General features: G+C 29.7%; 1 protein-coding gene and 1 pseudogene across 2 annotated transcripts; both read right to left on the bottom strand.

The window, feature by feature from the left end:
• Window positions 1–2,510: 2,510 nt before the first annotated feature.
• Window positions 2,511–4,201, bottom strand: LOC111288538 (transcription factor MYBS1-like). Its single transcript, XM_022879462.2, has 2 exons — window positions 3,643–4,201; window positions 2,511–3,098 (listed from the first exon to the last, which is right to left on the bottom strand). Exons 1-2 carry the CDS (start codon window positions 4,062–4,064, stop codon window positions 2,642–2,644), a joined length of 879 nt encoding a protein of 292 aa, XP_022735197.2. The 5' UTR covers window positions 4,065–4,201; the 3' UTR covers window positions 2,511–2,641.
• Window positions 4,202–7,046: 2,845 nt separating this feature from the next.
• On the bottom strand, window positions 7,047–12,338 carry LOC111288529 (uncharacterized; annotated as a pseudogene). Its single transcript, XR_016329203.1, has 3 exons — window positions 10,583–12,338; window positions 10,224–10,416; window positions 7,047–7,416 (listed from the first exon to the last, which is right to left on the bottom strand). The product of XR_016329203.1 is annotated as an uncharacterized LOC111288529 (transcript).
• Between the last annotated feature and the right edge of the window lie 12,455 nt (window positions 12,339–24,793).

Genomic DNA, 24,793 nt, shown 5'->3' with positions numbered 1-24,793 from the left:
AGAGGTCTCTAAAGTTGGTATTTTAAATCCTTTTGGGGGCAAGGCTTGGTTGATGTCTTTGCTAAATGGAGAAGTTTCCAAGTACTTTAGCTCATTTTCAAAGGTGAAGGCTTTATTCTTCATATCTTTTTTTATTGCCTTCATCCGAGCTTCCAGGTTTTCATTAAGCTGGGGTTTCAAAGTGACTTATTTGGATTTTTGGGTGGTGGTGTGTTCGAGTGTTTGTAATGTATCTTCCGCAGGCGCTGACAAGGCAACACTATCATTGTGTTGGTGGGTTCTTCAAGGTTGTAGAGCTTGATGCTTTAAAGGTTTATGGTGGAGTCAAGTTTTGTGTCATCTTTTTCAAGGATCATAATTTTTAGGTGAGTGCTTCGAATTACTCCATTGTTGGGGCTATTTGTGCAGGCTAGTCAGGGTTTTGCTAATTAAGTTAAGTATTAGTACCAGGTGCAACATTATCTCTTTTTTCAACAACTTTCTTCCTAGGTGCCATGTTAGCTTGGTTAAACTAAAGTGCCCCTACCTGACGCACCAAAATATTAGTGTTAAACTGTCTTGACAAGAGCATAAACCTAAAATCACATGGTGGGAGGTCAGTTAATAGCAAAAGCAAAAGGTTTCTTCAATGTGTTTGTTCTGACGCTCAAATCAATGCTCGAAAAGAAAGTGAGAATGAGAGAAAACTTGAAAGTAGAATTAAAAGTTGAAGTTTTTATACTTGAAAGGGTGGAATTATTTATACCTGTACAGTAAGAGTACCAAGCCTAAGAGGCTTAAGCTCAAAGTGACAGAGTTAGGGCTGGCATTATTGGCCCTAGTTGAGTTGGTACTCAACAACTTAATTAGGAAGTGACAAGTCAACAATTTCACATAATATCAAGTGATCAGCTGAGGTGATCAAGTTGATGTGAGTTTGAGAGTTTAGGTGGGCTCAGGTCAAATTGACAAAATTGTCCTTGTCTGGTTGATGACTCACACTTTTGAAGTAAAATGTCTATTTTGCCTTTTGGATCACAAAATGCCCTTAATGGAGAAAAGTAAATATGAGTAAAAAAATTATATTTGGGAAATTTTAAGTGATTTAAATGAAATTTTAAGAGGTATGTTAGGTCTTAATTAGTGAAATTAATTTGTAATAATTTAATACATGTACAATCATTTAATTTAAAAGAATTAATTTTATTATATAATTTTGATATTATTAATGTTATTGTTAATTGAATTTTTTGTAAGTTTGAGTATGGTTATGTTGCTAACTATTACATTATTCTTGTTAATTAATTGTTTAAAATGTTGCACTCATTTATTTGATTTAATGGTAAAATACAAGTCCTATGTTCAAAGAATTAGATTTTAATCTCTTACCCCAATAATCGTATCTTATAAAATAAAATTTTAATGTTCATCATCATTCTTCCTAATAAGATTAAATATGTATTTATAATGTTCATGTCCACAAAATTCATGAATATATTAACAAACATGTTAGATATACATACTAATTTATGAATTGTAACTAAAAATGTTATTTTAATATATAAATGAAAGAAATCAAAGTATCATAAATTATTTTAGATTGCATAAATAAATGTTATTATAATTACAATAATTGTTTAGTACATTTTATAATAACTTGTATAAAAAAAAAAAATCACAATCGCGATGAGTGTAGCTATTGTTATTTTATCTATTACATTTGCAATCACAATAAACGCAACGCAACTGAAAATGTCACTACAACCAAAATTTAAATCCTTAGATCCAACGTGTGAATGATAAGTCAACATATTCAAATATTGCAAGTGAGGCTTGCTGGTCGAGTTGGCGTGGACTGAAAAATCAAGTTAACTGCTATGTCAGCTCAAACGTAATGACCAATGACTCTAGCTTGAAGATGAATTGCTCTCGTGTTGAAAAAAATCCACTATGCCCTCCTGGATCATAAAATACCTCTTACAGTTTCTCATTATTTCGTTTAATTTACTTGTTTGGTTTCACTTTTGTTTGTAGAAAAACATGTTAAAAATATACGGTAATTTGAGCCACAATTATGGTGGAGGAGGAGAAGAGAAACAATTATTGTATCATATCCTTACAGGACATTTTCATCTAAAATGAAAGGGGTGATGCAAATTTTGAGATTTAATATCCTTATCCATTTTTATCGAGTAATTGCCCATCCTAGTAGACAAGTTATATTTCGGATAGGTTTCATCATGACTGATGTTTTAACTTTTAATGTGGTTGATGATATGTTCCTCTTTAACTGATTTTTTTTTTTTCAAAATATGATCTATGAGAATTGTTTTATTGAATCTATAGGAAGGAAAGAAATATGAAGACAATACTTTAATGGTGCAGTAAATTGACTATATTTACTAACAGCATTAAGATTTCACTCTAGTGTATATTAGAGATACAGATGCCAGTTTCAGAGCCAGTTTCCTTGTTTCACCTGTATAGAAGAATGAATTCGCGCAGGCAGAAGGCGCTGATGGGTTACGATAGAAAAAAAAATAGTTCTTTGTTCTGATCTATCTGCTTTATTTATAAAATTGCGTCAGGAAATCTTCCGTCAGCATATTTCAAGTTCAACAAAACAGAATTCATTTTGTTGCCTTCATGATTGAATTTGAAGCTATTGGTGCATCGGTGGCGGTGCCATGGGGTAAGCAACAGGGACAATATAAGGAGGGGGGTGGTGACCAGGAGGAAGCATAAGAGGAGTTCCTACAGCAGATCCCAAATGCCCTGGAGCAGCTACTGGACTCCGAACAGGTGCTCCATACATTCCTAAACCAGGGAAATGTGGCTGAGCCCTTTGCTTCACTGATTGCCCCATGGATGCTGCTCCTGATGAGTTTGTGTTAGCTTGTTGGCCAGTGATAGGAGCTTGATGAGACGTATCCCCATTGTTAACGCTAGTGATGTCATGGATGCTGGACCTCCGCCGGTCTCTATTCATCGAATTTAAGCGGATGAAGTACTTTTGTGCATGGCTAGCCACCTGCGTTGGAGTTCTTGATATCACGAAGTTTCTTGAAATGCTTCTCCAATCTCCTTTACCAAACTTGTCTAACCCAAGTAGAAATAACCTGGATAACAAATTAAAGGTAAGGTTGGTTACACCATTCTTTTCTATAAGATGGCAAATCCTATTTCAAATTAAAGAATTTTTATCTGCTTCCCTTTAAAGAAAAAATTGTCATATTCGTATCCAATGAATTAGTTCCTCTTGAAGTTAGTATATGTCCAACAATTTAAAATATGATATAATGAGATGATATAAAAATGATACGAAAAATAAAAATAAAAGTGATGCAAGTTAAAATTAAAAAAAAAAAAATCATGAGTCTAACAAAAATTAAAAAAATGCATTTCATGTTTGTCACGAATCAAATTATAATATATAATTTTCGCATAAAATATGATATGAATATATAAATTATCAATATTTTATACAAACAAGTCTAAATAGTATAACTATAAATTCCAATTTTGAAATCTTGGTTTTCATTTTCAATCGTCTAACTTAGTACTTTTAGTTAATAAACCACCCTTGTGAATAACTGCTACAAATTCAGTTGCTAAAGTTAGATAACAGGAGCAATAACAGACAGAAAGTTGTAGAGAGAATACCTGTGCTCTTCTTCTGTCCAAGGAATTCCTTTCCTTCTTTCTTGGTCCGACTTGGAACTTCCTTTCCCTCCATGTCCACTCGAATCATGGCTTAACCCTGAAAATCCGTTTCCATAACCTGAATTCGATCTCTTATCCGAAGCAGCAGTAGCAGCTGCAGCTCCCGATAATCCATGAACATCCTTGGGAGAAGGTGTAGCTTCCTCTCCTGTATAACAAGGAAGTGGCACCTTACCAGCCTCTATTGCACTAACATCCTCCACTAGTTTTTGATAGTGTTGCTTCAATTCCTCAAGACTTTTACTAGGAACCATTGAAGCCATCTTCTCCCATTGCTCTTCAGAGTCCTCTATCCAATGCATCGCAAGCGCGTTTTCGAAAGCCTTCTCTTCTTCTCTGCTCCAAGTTACACTTCCTGCCATATTAAAATAGCCTCTGCAATTTTCAAATTTACCCTAAAAATGGTCTTGTGAAATGGTGAATGACTGAATTTCCTAGTTTGAAGCTCAATTTTCTTCTATGTTGAATAACTTGGTTGCATAGGAAAGGGAAAGAAAAAAAAGAAAAAAAGGAAATGAGATGAGTGTAGGATAAGGAGCATGGGAGGGTATCAAACTACGAAATGAAATGGATAGGGACCACTTTGTAACTGATTCATAACATGTCAAAAATATATACACAAAAACAAAAGCTTGGAAAAGTACATATTTCATAAAATCCTTTCTCTCCCATGCATAATGGTATGGTATTTCTTCTCCCTCTAATCATGGAGGAAGCAAAATCGAGGGAGATGTGGCCCAAGAATCTTTTTAAAACTCTATCACCACGCGCACTTTCACAATTTTTTTTCTCGCTCTTGAAAAATTTAACTGTTACTTTAAATTACAAATTAGTTCTAAATTAAATCGTAGTAATTACAAGAAATTATCTATGATGTGGATTAGAATAGAAATACTATCGAAATTCAGTCTCACCAATATTTCAAAAAAGGGACTTTAAAGTAAATTATATTCAACATATATTAAAGTTAGACCACAAATGAATAAAAATATAAAAATAAAAATTATTTTCACTAAACAATTCAGAACGAAAATAAAAACTTAACACCACCTATGTTTATTTCTACTCTACTTTCTAAATTTTCTTATATGATATAAAAATTGATTTATAAATTACGGTATCACATGTTTAAAAATTATCATTTTAAAATTTATGATTTAATTTAATTATTTTGTGAACCACATTTAAAAAATTAAATTCAAATCTTAACGTTTATAATTTTTTCAAAAATAAATTATTATTTCAATAAATATCTATTCATAAATAGATAATAATTAGAACACAACTCCTATAGTAAAAATATTTAACCTTTATTTGATTCCAAGTATTTTTAATAGTTGAAAATTTTATTTTTAATATAATGTATTTTTGGACTCTCACATTAAAAAGTATAAAATAAAATTTTATCATTTTTGGAGGGTGCTTTGCACGCTCTTATGAAGGGCGTGGTGCGAGAGAGAATTGTTCCAATTTCCAAAACTCTTCGATGTCCTTCTAAAACGTGGCCAATTCTACATTTCTCGTTGCAGATAAATCACCATCATTATGCCTCTGGTAGTCTTTCTTTATTTTCTTTTTATTTTACTTTCTGTTTATTAAATATTTTTCTTTTTTTTTTTTTTAAATTGTTTGTTTTCTTCCGGCGCTATTATTGTTAGTATGCCTTACACTGTTTGAGAAAACTTTGTCACAATATAACAATATCATATTATCTTATTCATCTTTATTATGGCTAAACAAATAAAAAAAGATTAAAACAGTTGTTTTGAAGAAAAAAAATTAACCTCCTAAGAAAATTAACCTTTTCTAGGAAAGCATGTATTATTTTGAAATATTCCAATAAAATAAGATAAACGTACACTTTTTCATTAAAAAAAAGAGTCCACAACTCAAAGTCGTACTATTGCAATTTTATGGTAAAATTTATATTTACACTAATTATTCCATAAAATAATCCATCAGGCAAGCCAGGCTGAGGCACTCAAAACAGTGCCTAAGGGCTTGAACTGTCAGAAGTGACTATACGAGTTTGAATCTTTAAATTTTGGTTCGAATGATATTTTGTTAGATTTTTTGTATTAAAAACAAAAAGAAAAAGATAAGTAACAATCAAAACTAAATGAATATCATCTCAAGAACAACAATCAAGATTCTGCATGATATTGAGATTTTATCAGTCAATCCCATGAAAAAGATTCAAGGAGCCACAACTTTGAACACAGCATGCTCCAAGAAGTCAGACCAAACACTGAAGAATTACAAACTTTTGTAAGTGTCATCATCAGCCATCAATTCTTCTTCAGCATTATAATAATTTACAGTGGCGGGGGGGATAAAACTGCTAAATGGTTGTGGTCCACTCCACAACTTGCCTGTCAATAGTCATTGAAATTTAATAAACGATTGACAGTAACTTACCATAAAATCTGAATGCAATCCACTAGCATTTTGCATTTTGGTTCCATCAGACATAACAATCAAGTAGAAATTAGAATATTGATTTGTGCAAAAACTTCATACTCTACTTTCAAATATCTTTGACACAATACCGATTACAAGCCAAAGAGTAATGACCATAAGCAGAGGAAAAAGTTTACTATCGCTGTCAGTCTTGCAAGGGACCCTAATAGCAAATGAAAAGGTATGAAACTGCAGAGTAATATATAAGAATCCGTTTAAGAAGCTTTAAAAACTACCAAGATGAAGCATTGTTGCACCTCCTTATAAAGCAAGCCAGCTATCAAGAATCATTTCAGCGGCAACATTTCCAGTACTACATTATAAAAGATGCTTCATGGGATCATGAATTATCAAACAAATCATATAGGCTCACAAAATTCTTCCAGGGATTTTGCCACATGTGTCAATAGCTTTTTGAAACCCTACATCTTCTGATTATATTGAATATAGGTTTTTCAGATCAATGATTCCTTACAAAAAAATAATAATAATGGAAGCTCATCTCTCTAGAACAAAAAAGAATGAACTGCAACCATAAAGATTGCAAAAAGAAAATGCTGAGATGGGAGTTGTCTTAGTAACCTGCCAAAAGATACAGTAGCTTACGCATAGTGCCTTAAGAAAGAAAGCAACACGAATCTTCAACTTCCCACCAGAAAAAGGAAAAAAAAAATAGTAATATCCACGAGCTTTTCAAATTCTTTTGTAAGTTTTGCAAATAAATTATCTCAGATATGCTTAAGGACAGAGTGGATTCAAGACAAGTTTCTCATTCTCACACATATGGAAAAATGCAAAGTCAAAATAAAGAAAATTCTAAGAAATTGCATGACACATGATTGCACAGAAAACAGAGTTGCAAGGGTATTTAGTCTCACCTATATGAACAATTACTCCAAAAGTTGGGGGATTCTCCATCCAAAGAAGCAGAGGAAGCTACAAGAGAATCACAGGTCGTGCCTTTTTCTAGAAGCATATGAAGACCTTTGATACCAGAGCCAACCTGATTCCTGATTATACTTAATGTTATCTTGGCAAATAGGAGGATAGAACCCCAACTTGTATTGAAGGGCGGCCAGGAAGTTTTGTCAATTCTGGACTTGAACCTCCCTGTAGAAGAGCTGCCCTCTGGGGGTTTAAAAGCAGACGCTGATGCATGTCCTTTGGAAGTACATTGAACACTGCCTGTAGATCACCCTTGAGTTTCTGGCACATTGCTGCAGAGTCTGCTACAGCCCTTCCAGATTGCTGCAACTGAAGATTACATTTAGCGAATAGGTAAAAAATTCACACTGTGCCCCTGAGTAGTCATATGCATAACATTAATCAGGAAAGCATTAAATATGTAGTTTGAGCAAAACAATACCTATGCAGTGTCATACAGAACATCAATGATGCAAATACAGATCATGCATCAGCATCTTTTTAGGCTCTTGCCTTTTGGGGACAGAAATGAGACTTTTTCATTATCATGTATTTCTTTTTCTTTCCTTTTTCTTTTTTTTTTGGGGGGGGTGGGGGGAGGGGAGTGGGATTGGAGGTAATGACTTCATTAACGTGGAAGACTCAGGCTTTAGTTACAACATGACTAAAGAATTTAAAAATGGAAAAAGATTTTCAAACTTAATGTACAGTACTTTTATCAAACATAACTAAATATTAACTTATATTAGTATTATAAAACAAGGCTTGGATGCTATTTCATATAATATTGCAATAAATTAAATATGATAAGCAGCTAGAAGTTTCCAATTGCATATTTTATGATCCTATTTTAACTAAAAGATAACTTAAAGAACACTATGATTTCACACAACAAATTTGTTCTATAACTTGTAGAATCCAGATCAAGCGAAATTGTTATGATGACTGTGGAGAAACATAAATAGAATTACTGCAATGGTCCATTTTGCCTATTTACCACTTTCACTAGAAACTCCGTTTTTTATGGTCATTCGTAAACAAATACTTATACAACATTTATAAAAAAAAATACTCATGTGACATAAGGCAGTAACAATGAAATTTAGTACTTTCACATAGGCAAATCATCTCTCGCACAGGTGGTTTTTTCAGCGTGTGCACGTGATGCGCATGGGTGGTGGGACGCTCATTAATTAAGATGGTAGACATGAAGGTAACTAACATGGTGTCTGACATTACAAGATAGATGACAACTTATAAATGGTTGACAAATATCTAGGCAAAGAATTTGTCATGATAACTTCCACCAGATACATGATAAATTCTTTGTATTCCTTTTACTGGCAAACTTTTAAAAAATGGATTTTGTTGGCAAAACTTCAAACTGTTTTCTTAATACAAGAATAGGGTGCTAGAAAGATATGCATTTGCAGACATTCTAACGAAGCCAGACACAAATTGAGCACGTTAAATATAGTACGTAGACAAAAGGATGAAAAGGATGTCATCTTATAGCTGAATAAGGAGGAAGAAATGAGGGATGACAAGCACATGTTTGTTTGAATGATTGATGGTAAGTATAGTAGAGTTGGTGCAAGGCATATTGACACATTTAGGGCACGAGAAAGGGTGAAATGAATCATTCAAGACCCAAGAGGTGCTACATTATAGCTGATTAGTGAGGAACAAAAGACAAAAAAAATGCTTGTTCGCAAAATTGATGGTCAGTAAACTAGAGCTGGTGGGTGGCAGACACATTTAAGGCAAGATGCTGGTGGGTGGCAGACACATTTAAGGCAAGATAAAGGGTGATATGAATCATTCATGACCCGAGTAGAACAGGAAAAATTCATCAAAAAGTTAAGCATAGGTTTCGTCAACCGAAGCATCAAGTGTAGTAACAATTTACACTTTTTTGGTTGTTACTTTCATTACTTGCTTTATGCTCTTGCTGACTTTTATGCTTCCAAAAGGAAAAAGCATGTGATTTTAATTGCACAAACAACCATTTTATATGAATCAGAGGTTTCCTTAAACTATTTGCTCATTTTTGGCCAAACATTGTTTGTTCTCTTCCTACTTGCTTTTGCTTTATAGCAAATAGGAAGTAGAAAGAAATAATAAAAGTAACACCAAACAAAACCTAATTTGCCCTTATTTCTCTCAAATGAAAAGTTGAAACAACAGCAAAATTAGACTGCTCTAGTTAAAATATTTTTAAAAAATGCATTCTATTCACGTTTGTGTTGTTAGGCCCATTTAGGCTCAAAACCAGAATGGTGGACAAACAATTGACAGCCTAGTTTATATGGGCAGCTAACTCTACTCCACCTTTAACAAATGTCATACTACGTAGTCCAACGCCATTTAATTACTCACTCCAATTATTCATTGAAAGATTGACATGTTCTCCACTTTCTTTTCTGTTCTTTTTATCTTGTCCTACTTTTAACTATTACTAGTATAGACTCAAGAATATCTCTTTCTGTATTCTTCAATTTTCTTGTATTTCTAATATTTCACTCTGCTTAATTGTATAAAATGATGAGAGAAAAAAAAAGTCAAATATATTCATAGTAAAAGTCACCATTGGTTTTATTTATTCTTTGAATTCTACTGATTTTCCACTTCAGCAATCAACATATTAAAGATCTAAAATGAAGCTAAATATTTAGGCCCAAAATTTCTTTTCCCTCTAGTTATATAATTTCTTATTCAATGAGACTCCTAATTTTATAATTTTCATGTCAGTAGTTTTTGGCACTACAGATCAGAAGGTATGAGAATTATAAAGTTAGAGTGAAGAAGATAGGGAAAGAGAATGAACAAGGTTAACATAGAGACAAAAACTTCAAAAAAAAAAAAAAATTCACGAAGAGCTGAGAGCAAAAGTTTTGGAAACTGGAAAGAAGAACAAGGTGGGAATAACAAAAAGGCAGCAAAGATTAAAAAAGGAAAGAAAGAGTGAAAAAAAGGGGAAAATATCTACATGTCAACATGTGATCAGGCACATGCAATCCATAAACTGGTTCTCTCAGACTAATTAGTATTTCTCCAAGTAGATGACTCTCAACAGCATTGAAGCAGTCAACATCAGTCAGAAGCATCTATATAATCCTGCAAAAAGGCAACATTACCTGTGTTTCTCCAAGAAGATGTCACTCAATAGCATTAAAGCAGTCAACAACTTCCAATGCAGGCATTTTAGCTATAAGGTGATGTATGTCGGTCTTCATTCTTGCCTATCTCCACAATCTATGTTGCTCATTTTCTGCAACAGCATGTCGTCTTTGAAACCATGGCATAAAGTTGGGTCCTTCAAGAAAACGCCTGAATGCAAAGAGAGGCATCTCTAGCTCAAATGAACAATTAATAGACTGCAATAACCAAAGATTGCATGCAAAAGATGGATGACAAAATTAGCATGCACAAACCCTACACATACAAAAGAAACCAACTAATAAAGCTAAGAAGTAGAAGTAAACATTCACATTACCTATACAGATCCAGCCAGTTTGATCTCATACGCTTCGAGAGAAACTTGCCCAACCCCCTTGCTGATAAGCTCGTAAGAAATTCATCAGCACTAAATGGAGGGAGAGGAAGGGGATCAACAAATGGCGAAGATCCTTCAGAGGGAGAGGTAGTCCTAAAATATGGTCCAAAAGGAGCCAAAAAGTTGGTGGTGAGCTCTAAGAAGTGTCAATGTAATATCTTATTATTAATGACAGACATAGATTCCTCAACCCTTGGTGACATCCCAGCATCAATAAGCCTATTCAAGATAGAAGTGTCTGGTTTAGTAGTTGCCGCATAAGTGCTCCAAATGGCCTCCCTATGTTCTGTCATGAGACAAAGAGGGCCATCTCTCCTCAGCTTCACAGCATTCAACAAACTAGAAGGAGAGAACTTCTTCAAGGAAAGCTGTTGAAGACCAAATCCTTCTGGTTTACTAGGAATTCTTCCAGTGGACCTGCTTGCGAGGGCAACCCGACTTGAATTTGGTGCAAGGCTTCCAACTGACTCAATGTGGGGGATATTACGAAGAGCTTTAAGGAAAAAAAGATTTGTGACACCGAAAACCACAGGTGGATATTTGTCCCCTTCTTGAAGTGAGTTCAATCGAGCAAATTCAGGATCATGGATGGTAAAATATGGCTAAAGTCAACACTACAAAGTAGAGGTGCAACTAAGCTGATGAGACTTGCAACAGCCTCAGAGCATTGTGGAGGTGTTGGTGCTATGATAAGAATTGGCTCAGCAATAAGTAACAACTCCCACAATAACCAAAGTTGTAATAAAAGCCCTCTGAATGTTCCGAAAAGATATGAATCATGAAATAGACCTTGTGGCACTGATTGATTATTGGGAAGAAAAGGAGCCATAGATGAAGCAGATTCTTCATACGGTATTCCACTGTCCAAAGGCAAACTGGGAGCAGGTGGCAAGTTAACTTTCAGCATTGCATTCCCAATCGGAAGCTCCATCAACTTACCAGGTACAGGAGTAGGCCACAAGGAAACATAACCAGCAATATGCTCAATAGCATTTTTTTTCCTATATCAAAGTACAGCGGACCCATGATTTGTAACAAAGGTCTAAACACGCTAAAGTAAGGTCCATGCGACAAAATTACTACAGATTTTTGTTCACCACCACGTTTTAGCCTCTCATCATGCCTTTGCCTATTTAACATGTAACCATACAAGTATTTTGAACCTTTACTAATGCCACTACTTCTTGATCTCCTAATCACTTTCTCTTCTTTGGGTGTTGATGTTGTTTCTTTATCATCAATTTCTCTTATTTCCGATGAAGTCACATTACCCTGTTTAGAATGTTTCTGCCTCGGAAAACGAAAAAAGAAGATGCAATCGTGGATGCTGGAGCGGTTCTGGTGCTGGGAAACAACGTCCGGAAACGAACTAAGAGCAACCTCAAGTTCCTCTTCTTGTGTAAGACAACCAGGTGGATAACACTCTTCCATGAGCTGACCTTGTTCGAGATCAAATCTAATGACACAAAAGGCAACGACCCATCGTTGCAAAGAATCCGGGTCGGCTTTCAAACTAAGCTCCGGCTTCACAGAAAACGAAGGGGATCGACTCATTTCCTAGTGTTGGTTCAACAACCTCTCTCATCTACCAAAAAGGCCAATTCTCACCATCTTCAGTCACTATGTCCATTATAATTTCCATGAAAGTTAACTCATTAAAGACGAAATTACTCAATTGAAAACAGCTCTCTTATTAGAACTCCAGGAAAAATAAGAAGTACAGTAAATATTTATTTCGTCACTAAACAAAATGTTAAAAAAGTAAAGCAGCTAAATTAGGCTAGTTTCAATATCACAAATTTCGTTCTTTCTTTTTCTCCAGTTTCCACAGTATCTAAACAAATAATTGAACTAAAAACAAAGTAAAAAGAACGCAACAAGCGCAAAAAAAAAAAAAAAAAATCTAAAAATGGGTGAATGAAACTTACCAAAACAGAAGAACCAATAAACACTAGTCAATTTGGATCAGACGAGAATGAGTTCCCCATTGGCCGAAAACAAATGGGTACTTGTAAATTTTTTTGAAATTTTTTAGAAAAATGAGGCTTTTTCTTTTCTTTTCTTTTTTTTTTTTTTTGAGATTTCTTTGTTTTGTTTCGTAAACCATACCAAAATTTCTCAATTTGAAAGAGCTTTTTTTTTTAATATTGATATTTAGTAATCATTTTAAATCTCGATTATACATTAATTAAAAATTAAATAAATTTAATTTATAAAAAAATAATTTTTTTAAATTTATTTTTTTATTTATAAATTTTAAATTTTAAATTAAAATTTTATTAAAAAAAATCAAATTCTTTATCACTAAAATAATTTTAAAAGAGTATTATATCAACCGATCTCAAGTAACTTACTACAACATTGCATTGCTGGCTTAATCCTTGAAAATTTAGACCGAAATTTCGTCTTTTTTCTTCAATACAGATTTTTTGCTGCCTCTCACACTGGTAACTGAGAAAGGCAATGATAAGGTAATCTTATAAATTTCTCATCTTCTAAAGACCTCTAAAATTTTCTTTTTCTTTTCGGTGAAAAATGAAATTATTATTATTACTATTGTACTGATGTACGGCATTTTCTTTTTTTTAATTGTCTTATTTATTTTTTATTGTTTTTTCTTTTTTAAATTTTTTAGTTTTTTCCCATTTTTTTCAATTTTTTAAAAAATTATAAATAATTTTAAAGATTTCATAATGATCCACTTTATCAAAGTTTTTTTATTTATATATATTTAAAAACTTACCCATTATATAAAATTTGTTGTCGTAACGAGTTCTCAATTAACACTTTTCAATTTTTTTAAGAAAATTTTAATTTTTAAAATATTTTTTTTTCAAATTTTTTATATTGATAATTTTTTTTTAATTTTAATTTTTTAAAAGTGAGATCTATCTTATATCAATTTTTTTTGCCCTTTTTTCATTTGCTTTTTCTTTTTTCTTTTTACATTTTTTATAAATAATTTTCATAAGATTTTAAACTTCTTTTTATGAAATCTAATTAACACCAAGAGTATGCCATATATTTGTCTTTTTTTCTATTATTTTCTTTCTATATATTTAATAAATATTTTAAACATTTTAAATTCTTTTGTGAAACTCACATAATATTTTAAATATATCACATGTTAAGTTATTTGCTTCTCTTTCTTTTTGTTGTCATGTGGCGCCAGCTATTGCTTTTTTTGCTTTTTATGATTTTTTATTTTTAAATTTTTAAAGTCTTTTCTTAGTTTTTCTTTTAAATTTTTTAAAAATTTATAAATATTTTTAAAGATTTCAATATTTTAAAAGCGATTTACTTTACTAAGCATTTTTTTTTTATTTTTTAAAATCCATTGGCTAAATAAATTTCGTTCTTGTATTGAGCTTAACTTGGGTGTCATGTAACACTCCTCAAATTTTTTATATTTTTTTAAAAATATTGTTTTGCAAAAGCTTTTTATTGTTTTTTTCAAATTTTTTTATATTGAATAATTTTTCCCATTTTTATTTTTTTAAAATTGGGATCTACTTTATACCAATATTTCTTTTTTTACTTTTTTTTCTTTTCTTATATTTTTTATAAGTATTTTTCTTAAGATTTTGAATTTTTTATGAAACTCACTTCATACCAAGATTATGCCACATTTTTTTATTTTTCTATTATTTTTTCTTTTTTATATATTTAATAAATATTTTAAAGATTTTAAATTTTTTTTGTGAAACTTACTTGATACTTAAAGTATGTCACGTGCTAAGTTATTTATTTATTTTTTAATTTATTTTTTCCTTTTTTTAATATTTGATAAATATATTTTGATATTGTAAAACTGTTTTAGTGATAATCATTTGATATTATTAATTAAAAAGTTTTTTTTATTTTTTTATTTTATCACCTATTTAATTTTATATTTATATATGTATTATATTAATTAAGTTATTATTTTATAGCTTAATTTAAAATATTAATATTTTAAACTCAATTTGAATGTTTATATGATAGTATGATGATGTCACTTTTCCCTTTTTTATTTTTCTTTTTTTCTTTTTTTCTTAATTATTTTTTCAGATTTTTAGTTAATCAAGTTATTATTTAATATCTTAATTTAATATATTAATATTAATGTTCAATTTGAATGTCAGGTGTGTCCTAATAAGCTTCATTTTGTTTTCTTTTTTTTTTTTTCATTTTGCTTTTATGTTATTTTAATGGTTTTTTAAGTTAACTTAATTTTGTGAAAAAAAAAAAAAAAAGAAGCCAATGGAAATGTCCACATGGCATTCCCAATTAGTTTTTAATCTATCACATTTTTATTTTTTTAATTGGATAAATTTTAAAATAAAATGTGCTAATTGATAGTGATGCTAAAAGAATTTGTATTTGACAGGTTTCGATTCGTTTCGATTCAATAGAAGACAATTTTTAAAAATTTAAAATCGAGTTGGGACATGATTGAGTTTTCTTTGGGAAAATGAAATCGAGATGCAACATATTTAAGGTGTTCTATCCGAACTCATATATAAATATATTATTTTAAATTTATTATATGCATTATATTAATAAAGTTATAATTTGATGTCTTAATTTTAGAAATTAACATTTTAAGTTCAATAGGAGTGTCCATGTAGTACCATCTATAAATTTTTTTTATTTTTGTTTTTTTTTCTTGTCCCTTTCATTTTTGTTTGATTTTTTTTGTGAGAAAACAAGACCAATTGAAATATCTATATGTTATCTCAATTTGACTCTTTTTTATTTTTATAATTAAATAAATTTTATAATAAAAAATTGATAAATAAAAGTAACAGAAAAAAATGGCCTGCGGCATCACACATGGGTATTATGTTAGTTATTATTAAAGTAGAAAATAACTTATGTTTTTAACCTATAGACTCTAAAAGTACTTTTATTTACTAAATGCTATAGAATGTAAGATGAGTGATTGAGTTGGTATTTTGATTGTCTTAGTTTTTAACAAATTTTAATTTTAGATTACAAATCAAAATGTATTCTTACTTAGTTTTAAATTTTATTATTTCTTTTAATTTGAAATTTGAATAAAATATACTTACCTTCTAAGATTTGAGAGAAAAATATACTTACCTTTTAGTCAAAAAATACTCTCTTATAGTCATGAGGTTTGATTAAAAAAAAAACCACTAATCCTCTTGAGATTTATTTACTATGTTTTTAGAAGATTTATTTAAAAATATATTTTTTTTTGTTAATTATTGTTTATTTTTTTATTTCTTTCTTTTACCCAAGACTTTATCTAACTACAAAATAATGAGAATTTAATTAGTTTTAAAATTATCTTTTATTATTATCAAATTAAGTTTTTACAAAAATCTAATTAAGTTATATTTTAAAGCAAGTATATGTTAAATATTTTAAATTTATTTTTAATTCAATTATGTTATTTTTATTTTAAATTAATTAATTAAAATTATTTTAAAAAGTTTAAAGATAAAAGAATTAATTAAAACTAAAAAATAAAAAATAATTTTAGTTTAGTTGAAACTTAGTTTTCTAAGGATGAAGATTTTGTTTGTAATATGTATGAAATGTGTAATGGAAATTGGCTTTTTCTTCATGTACAAAAACATATTCTCTTACATAAGTACAAAAAAAATTAGTGTAACAACCACTTTATATAACATAAGCAAGTTTATTTCATCCATTAATTTCAAATGGAAGCATCACTACGAATTTACAATATAAGTTTTCTTTGCATTTTCAATAGAGAAACAAAAAGAATTGCTTTTAACCTACCTAAAAAGAGAATATACTTGTCTACCTTTTCAATGGCAATAAAACTAAGTTCTTAACTTGTCAATTGCCTATATCTGGAAGTAACAAAATCAATCACATTTGTCTAAAAAGAAGTACATTTCTTTTAATCTAATCGGGACATAATAGTCTTTAGTTAGGTCTTATTAAGTCATTTGTTTGAAATGGATTTCTTTTTAATCACTTGTTTTCTGGACAACATGATATCTTATTGGAAGATTCGTATATCTTAAAGCAACAACCTCCCTTTGTTGTCTTGTTGTTTTTGGACTAGGCAAGTATTTGGTTTTGGCCTCATTCCACTGTTACTTTTGCACTTTGATTAATTTACTTTAGTTGAAATATCTTACATTTGACTGTCAATTTTCTTTGAAAATAAGAACATAAAAGCTATTGTCATAAATAATTATCAATTTAAATTCACTTACTTCAATTGAAATGGGGTTATGATTAGGGGTAGGAGTGGGGTTGAAAAGTCCATTTTACAAGTTACTTTAGGAATTTTATGTACAGGGAGTTGTGTTGTGATGTATTGTTTGACTTAAACTCTTATATAAAAAAAAATTATTAATCAATTTAAATACTTAAATTAGGTGTAAACACTTTAATTGGTCCAGGCTCAAGTCCATTGGGTCTAGTCCAACAGAATCTAGGCCTCAACCATTGGACTTGGCTCAATGGGATATAGGTGTCAGGCCTAATTGTTTATTGCTTTATTTTATTTCTTTTATTTTATTTATTTTTGTTTTCATTTTAGTTAATGATAGGATAATAAAAAAATAAAAATTCTGACATGTTTGGGGGTGAGGGCAGAGTTACAATTGGTCTTAATTTTCTTAAGTTCAGGGATAATGCAGAAATCCAATCAAATGTGGGATTTAGAGTTAATTAGAAACTCTCCTAATTCAATCTATAAATACCCCTACTGATCAGAGGCATGAAGACATGAAAAATACAAAAAATAGAAGCTAAAAAAGGTGTTTATGATAGCAAAAGCAATTTAGAAATTTTAGGAATTTTTTTGAATTTTTGGCAAATTTTTTTTCTGAAAATTTTTTAAAAAATTTTCAGATTCCGGTGAAATTTTTTTGTGTTGATTGAATTTTTTGACAAATTTTTCGACGTCGATTGAATTTCCCAATGAGGTTTCTCAGAATCTGGTGAAGCTTCTGGCATCGGTTGAATTTTTAGACGATCGTCTGGTGAACCAACCTAGATTCCAGTGATGTTTTCTAGAATCCGACGGAGATTCAATCGGAGTTCATTGGTTCTAGAGAAAGAAGGAGAGAAAATAAGAGGGAAGAGAGAGAAGAGGAAGAAGAATCTAAGACAAAGGGCTAAAACTCGGGCTTTTACAACCTACTCAAAATAACATCGTTTTGGCATTTAAAAGAGTCCAGGATCCACGTGTTTCCACTTGGGGTGACCCGACCCGTAGCGCGATCCGCTTTATAGACCTTATTGCTGAGTCGAGCAAAGTCGAGCTGATTTTCACTTAAGCTGAGCCTTCGAGCGATTTTTTATGTTTGGAGTTGAGCCGCCCCAACCCTCCAGCTGAGCTGTTTCGATTTTTTTTTATACTTTTTTATATTTATTATTTTTATGTGTTTATTTTTAAGAGTATTTTTGCATGAATAAATTTTAAAAAATAAAGAATAATATAAAATAAAAATTTTCAAAAAATTATTTTTAAGAAAAAGTTGAAAGTATCAATTTTCCTTGAAAATAAAAAAAAAAAAGATTTCAAGAAAGGATTTTTAAGGAAAAGTTAAAAGTATCAATTTTCCTTGTATAAAAGCATGGGTTTTTTTTTCTTATAAAACAAAAAAAAAAGTTATATCAAAAATCGAATCATCATTTTTTTCTCTTTTTGAAAAATTTTTAATGTTAAATAATCCGACAATGGAGCCTTTGCAAGAAATACAATAGTTTTCTTATATACTCTTGAGTTGAGATAATTTTTCTTAATTTTTTGTCAAAAGTATTTGGTTAATTAAGAATAATTTTCAATAATTAATTACTTGATAAAATTTTTTAGGCTTATCGAATAACATGAAATTGAGCTGGTATCATCTTTCGATGGGCGTTATAAGGGTACTATAACATTTCTCACACATAACCGTACTCTTGAACCTAGTTCTAGTTTCACAGACATTGAATCTACTTTTTAAAGATACCTAAGCCAAACTTAGGATTTTTCTTTAAAAAGAGGTAGATTCGGTTAGGTGGCCAATCGCACCTAAACAAAAAATATTGGTGACGACTCTTCAAGTTAATGTATAACTATAGATTTTTTGATCTATATGTTATGACATTAGATATCCATCTGACTATTATTTCATACAATAAAGATAATGGTTTATTATGGTCTATTGCCCTAAATCATAAACCATGTACATTGCATAAATAACTGACAAACACAAAACACATAAAAAATAGAAGTTGAACACTTACTACATTTGATTGTCTTCCTGCACTATTTTCACATGTTCCACTATTCTTGTAAGACATTTTATTATCATTTTTTTTGTCTATAATTTGAACATGTCATTGTGATTTTGGTTCTCTTTATTTTGGTTAAGCTCTCACTTATTTGATTAACTTCATCATGTTCTTTCTTTCTTTTAATTTTAGGTCTTTCAAGTTGTTTTCTTTTCACTTGAAAAGGTATTGGCTTTTAGTTAAATGGTGGCCAACAAATTTTCACCCCTAATTGGGTTGATAATTGCTTGTAAATTTTCTTTTATGTTTCCACACTATAATATTAATGCATATAAGCTTTTACATGTTCTTTGTTGAACCAAATTGGAAAAAATGCATGTGGGCAAGTAATACCAAACACCTATTTTCTATAACTACATGATTGCCCATCTAGGTTAATTGTGTACTAATTATCAAGCCATTTTACTTAAATTTTTTTTTATGTTAATGGTTGAAGTTAATGTTTCCCTGACAATTCATTGTTCTTGTTAAGCTTTTTTTGAATCTTTGGATAAATCACCCTAGAATATTTTTCCAAAGTAGTTCTTTTTACATAGAACCTATTCATAAGTTTGAATTTGATTATGTCTAGCATTATTAGCATTAGTTTGTCTCTAGCACCCCAAAAATACTAGTTAAAGTACTTATAAAAGTTGTTTAAAAGCATGCCAAACTATGGGTTTGTACTAAAATAAGACTTACACCATTCTTGTGCTAGCTTTTTTGAAACCTATTGATATGTTACTAGACTTTTTTTCTTTCAACTCATATATGCATTTGTTGAAGTCTAAAATGTGGCTTGCTCTTGCTATATCCATAAACCATTCCTTAATCCATTCTCTTGATGACCATAATTTTTGACGTTGTTATGCAAATGGCTGACACAAGATCTATGCTCTAATTCAAGAAATAAGCTTTTAAATGGTCTTCAAACCCTACCATTAAAAGACAAGTAGTTAAGGAAGCTCAAATTATATCAAATTGATAAGCATATAAGTATATAAGAAAAAAAAATTTACATTTGTTTGTTTTTTAGACATCCAAGGCCATTTATATGGATTTATACTCTTTCAATCCAACAATGAACCAACCTATGTTTTTGTGTTTCTAATTTTTACATAACAAATATAATAAGAAATATGAATTCATTAGCATCAATCTTAATAACAACAATTAGTTGGCCTTTATATTTTCCTTTCAAATGGCAACTATACACACTTATCAATGGCCTACAATGCTTAAGTTTTGTGTATATGCCTTTAAACACATATACATCATTTAGAAGATATCATTATTTAACTTACACATCATACTAGATCCATGGTTAATGCTTCTAATTTCTACCACATAGCTTCTTATCTTAGAATATTGATCAAAATAATTCTCATGAAGTATTTTCAAAGCTAATTGTTTTGCCTTCTATAACTTCATCATTAGCACAATTAATACATATTTTTTGTACACCAGACTCTTAATAAAAGCAAAAACAATTAGGATTGATAAGAAAACAATTTATGTACTTGTTTGCCAACCACTTGTAATCCATATTTTCTATTCACATAATTCTTGCAACCTGAATGCTTAGAATTGTAAATTCTAATATTAAAGGCAGGATCATCTAAATCATGTTTGAACTTTTTCCCATATAATGCTTATTCAAATTTCATTACAAACAATTCTAAGTCTAATTTTATCATTTTTTTTCTTAATTAAAATGTTAAACCTATCTGTAATGCTAGAATTCATCATAACATCTGTTAACTACTTATTAGCAAACAACATTTCAACATATAAATTTATACTATTATTTTTAGGCTTGACTTTTTCAAGCTCACTACCAAATCCATTAAGACTAAATAAATCATTAAACGAATTTACTTCCATTTATTCAATCTTTTCATGTTCAATACAATCTTAAACAATATCTTCCACTATACTACCATACTTTAAACCTCTCATTGGAGTTTTATCTTTATTTTTAATGTTAAAACCTATCTCTCAACCATCTTTTAAACATTATGATTTACGCTTTTTTCATTTATTATATCATCTTCATCATCATCCATCTCACAATCACTATCCTTAAAATCAAAATCATTATTATTAAATCCATTTCCATTTTCATCTACTTTATCTTCATCCATATTCTTGTCATCACTTTGGTTTATTTGAGGTTGTTCATTTACTTCTTCAATCACAACACCAAACTCTTACGTATTACTACTAAACTATTGTGCATCACAATTAAGTTGGACCATATAAATCATGTAAGTAGATAAATACCTATTTTGAGGTAAATGCTTATGCAACTTTATAACATCATCTTCATTATCATTAATTTTTATTAAAACTTTTTCTAATTATGATTAACGTATTTTTCTAAAAATGCCCTTACTTTTCACATATATTACCATTTATTTCATTTCAAAAGGTTCACATTATAACATCCGATCAATTTTACATAAGACAAAATAATCAATATAGCTTTTCATATATTGTTTGTCTAAAAAATATCCCCATGATGCATAACAATTGAGAAGTTACTACCAAATTCCTTTTATAATGCATAAAAAATAGATGCACCTTATTTAAAATATTAAAATAAATAGGCATGTTCAAAATGGCACAAACAAAAATGCAAAATAGCGTATCTTACATGTTCAAAATAGCATGCATGCTCATTGTAAATAAAACAAAGCCAAATGATGGCATGAAATATTTTATGTTATAATAATGATGTAAAAAATCATGTTCAATACATAAAAAAAAAAATCCACCAATTTGAATACATGTAAATAATAAAATCAAACTAAAAATAATTTCAACTAATTATAATTTTTATACATTTGCAAAAACACATAAAAAAAATCATACTCCCCTTGCCTATTTTTCTTAATTTGTCCATTTTTCTTTTTGAGAACTCCTAATTTATTTGTCCCTTGCAAAAAATAAAACAACAAATGTACTTGAATTTTCAAATATATCTTTACTTTATTTATTGTAAGTTAACATTATTTTACAAAATCCAAAATGAATAACAATAAAAATAACCTTTAGAAGTGCAAGACTATTTTTTAAAGCAAATAAATAAAATGCAAACAACTTTTTTCTCTAATGCTTTTATTTTCGATGCAAACTGATTTTCAATTAAACTATTTATGAAACGACAAAATTTGTAGAAGTCAAGAATTTCTGCTAAACCTGACAAACTTGCCCATGTGTCTAAAACAACCCTTGAATAGAAGCAGTACTCAATAATAAACAACAATAAGATCGCCCAATTCTTTTATTATAAAAATGTGGTTTTGGGTTTTTATCAAAAAAAAAAATTTTGGCTCATGATAAAGGTGATAATTAAAATTAATTAATAATGGCAAAATAGAGAGGTTTTTTTTGTTTTGTTTAGAGGATAATATGACACCTAAAAGTTGGAAAGAATTGTGAAGTTTACATACGGAAGTAAGTGGCATCAGACTTGATAATTTAAAACATGCATAATGACACAATGCAAAATTTATACAAAATAAATATGAATGTGACATAAGTGAAAATTTTAGAAAAAATCATATAAGGTTTAACAAAAACTAAAAAATATATTTTGTGTTTTTTATATTGATATGAATTATGATATGAAATTTTTGTATAAAATGTGATACAAATACATAAATTGCTAGATTTATGCCAAACTAATGGCTAGATGTTTCATAAGGTACCAAAAACAGAGCATAAAGGGGTATAATGGAAACTTTTTTATGGCACGTTTGCTTTTTAGAATATAATAAAAAAAGATGAAGAATAGAATAAAATAGTTATTATTATGTTTAGTTCATTGGAATGGAATTTAGTAGGAATTAGTATTAATATTTTGGTTACTTTAAAGAATATTGTTGGAATAAACTTAAAAGATTATTTTACCCTTTTTATTAAATTAATCATAATTAATTAATAAAAAGTAATTATTATTAACTCATTTCTCTCTTCTTATTAATTATTAATTAATAAAAATTACTTTACAAAAATTAAATAAAAATTATTAATTAATAAAAAACTAATAAAAATTTTAATTTTTCTTTTTTTTTTCTCTTTCCTATTTTATTCCTCTATTTTCTCTCATTCTTTCCTATTATTCCCTATTTTTATTACTCTCTTTGAACACTAGAGCCTTTCTCTACAATCTCCCCAATAAAAATCAGACGTCGATTTTCATCAAATTTCATCCACATGCTCATCTCAAACCTTTTTTTCACCTTTATTTACTTGATTTTTTCAAAAACACCTAAAAAAACCAAGATTTAGTCTTTAAGCCCACAACTTTCATCCTAAAAACATCATCCATATTCTTCAAACCGCTTGAAAAAGAGATGTCTTTCATTTCACCCCACACTTTTTAAACATAACACTTCTACCATCATTGGCCTTTTCTGTTCTCCTTATCTCTCTTTCACTTCATTTTATGTTTTTTGCTTTTGTGTTGATTCTTTCTTAGGATGATGCTAATTGTTATGTATGGTGATTTTTTTGCCATCAATGGTAGTTAGTGTATTGACATTGGTTAAAGTGTTGTTGCTGTCAAAGCCTCTAGTTTTGTGTTAAGGTAAAGTGGGATTTAGAGTTTTTTTGTTCTACAGCATTGCAAATAATAAAGGGTGGATGGAATTTACAATTTTGATCATATCTAAAATTGATCAAGGCCTTAGAATTGTCATTCTTTCCCATTTTTAAACCAAACAAATGAATAGAGAATGAGAACTGAAAAATAATCAAAATGAAATCTTATTTCTATTTAGCCACACACGCTATCAAAATTTATGAAAATTAATGGTAGACAATTGTAATATTGAACCATCAAAAAAATAACCATAAAGAAGAAATTTATAATTGTGTAGTCAACTCATTGATTTTAAATATGAAAATCGAACTTTTTTATTTGTTTAAGATGAAAATCAAACTTTAAGTGAGAAATTTTCACACTTTGAAACCACTAAAAATATCATATTTTGGTTCAAGTTAAAAGGGCTCATTTTCTCTTTTTAACCTTAAACCCTTTTGTTCTCCTCTTAAAGCTTTTAATTTTTTTTTTGTTTTGCCTTTCAATTTTTTTTTTTTATATTTTCCTAATCTGCAGGATTTTTTTTGCCAAATGCTTTTTCAAGAGAAATGGTTTTTTAAATGGAAGAGAAAAATGTTCTTTAAATAGATTGTTTTTAAAAAATTGTCATTTTATTCGCATGAATCATCTGATTTTACATATGTAACATGTGACATCCAATAACACTTTCTTTTTAAAAATAAAATTAAAGATTTTATTCATGACAAAATGGGGTTATTACAATCAAGCTACCAAATCACAAGATCTATACACTTTCATCTTAGCTAGAGAGTCCACAAAATGATTAACTTCTCTAAAAACATGAACAAAAGTAATGTTTTTAATCCTAGCAAAAAGATTGTACAATCCATTTAGTAAATCATTGTACTTCTAAGGGCAATTACTGACTTTGTTGAGCCAAACTATAACAACTTTAGAGTCACTTTCGATAATTATATCTGTCATAACGTCTAGATCCGGGGATCTATCGCTAGACATTGATTTTTAGGAGTCGCCACCAATCTTTTTTATCTAGGTGCGATTGATCACCTAAGGAATTTGTCCTTTCAGAGAACACCTAAGTTTAAGGGTCCCTAAAAGAATAGGTTCAGGTCTATTAACCAGAACAGGGTTCGGGAGTTCGGTTACGTATGAGGAAGGTTATAACACCCTCACAACGCCCATCAAAAGATGGTATCAGCTTAAATTTGTGTTATCCAATGAGCCTTAAAATTTTACCAAGTAATTAATTATTGAAAATTATTCTCAATTGACTCTAATACTTTTAGCAAAAAATTGAGAAAATTCTC

Source organism: Durio zibethinus, chromosome 17 (genome assembly GCF_047325235.1).
Source record: "Durio zibethinus cultivar Kanyao isolate XHJ-2024 chromosome 17, ASM4732523v1, whole genome shotgun sequence".
NCBI lineage: Eukaryota > Viridiplantae > Streptophyta > Magnoliopsida > Malvales > Malvaceae > Durio > Durio zibethinus.
This window is presented reverse-complemented; position numbering and strand designations above follow the sequence as displayed.

Bases quoted from the DNA above. Each gene is read 5' to 3' on its own strand.
- LOC111288538 (XM_022879462.2), bottom strand. From the start codon at position 4,064: ATGGCAGGAAGTGTAACTTGGAGCAGAGAAGAAGAGAAGGCTTTCGAA. The intron at 3,099-3,642 runs GTATTCTCTCTA...TTTGTTATCCAG, and splicing joins TGGACAGAAGAAGAGCACAG to GTTATTTCTACTTGGGTTAG.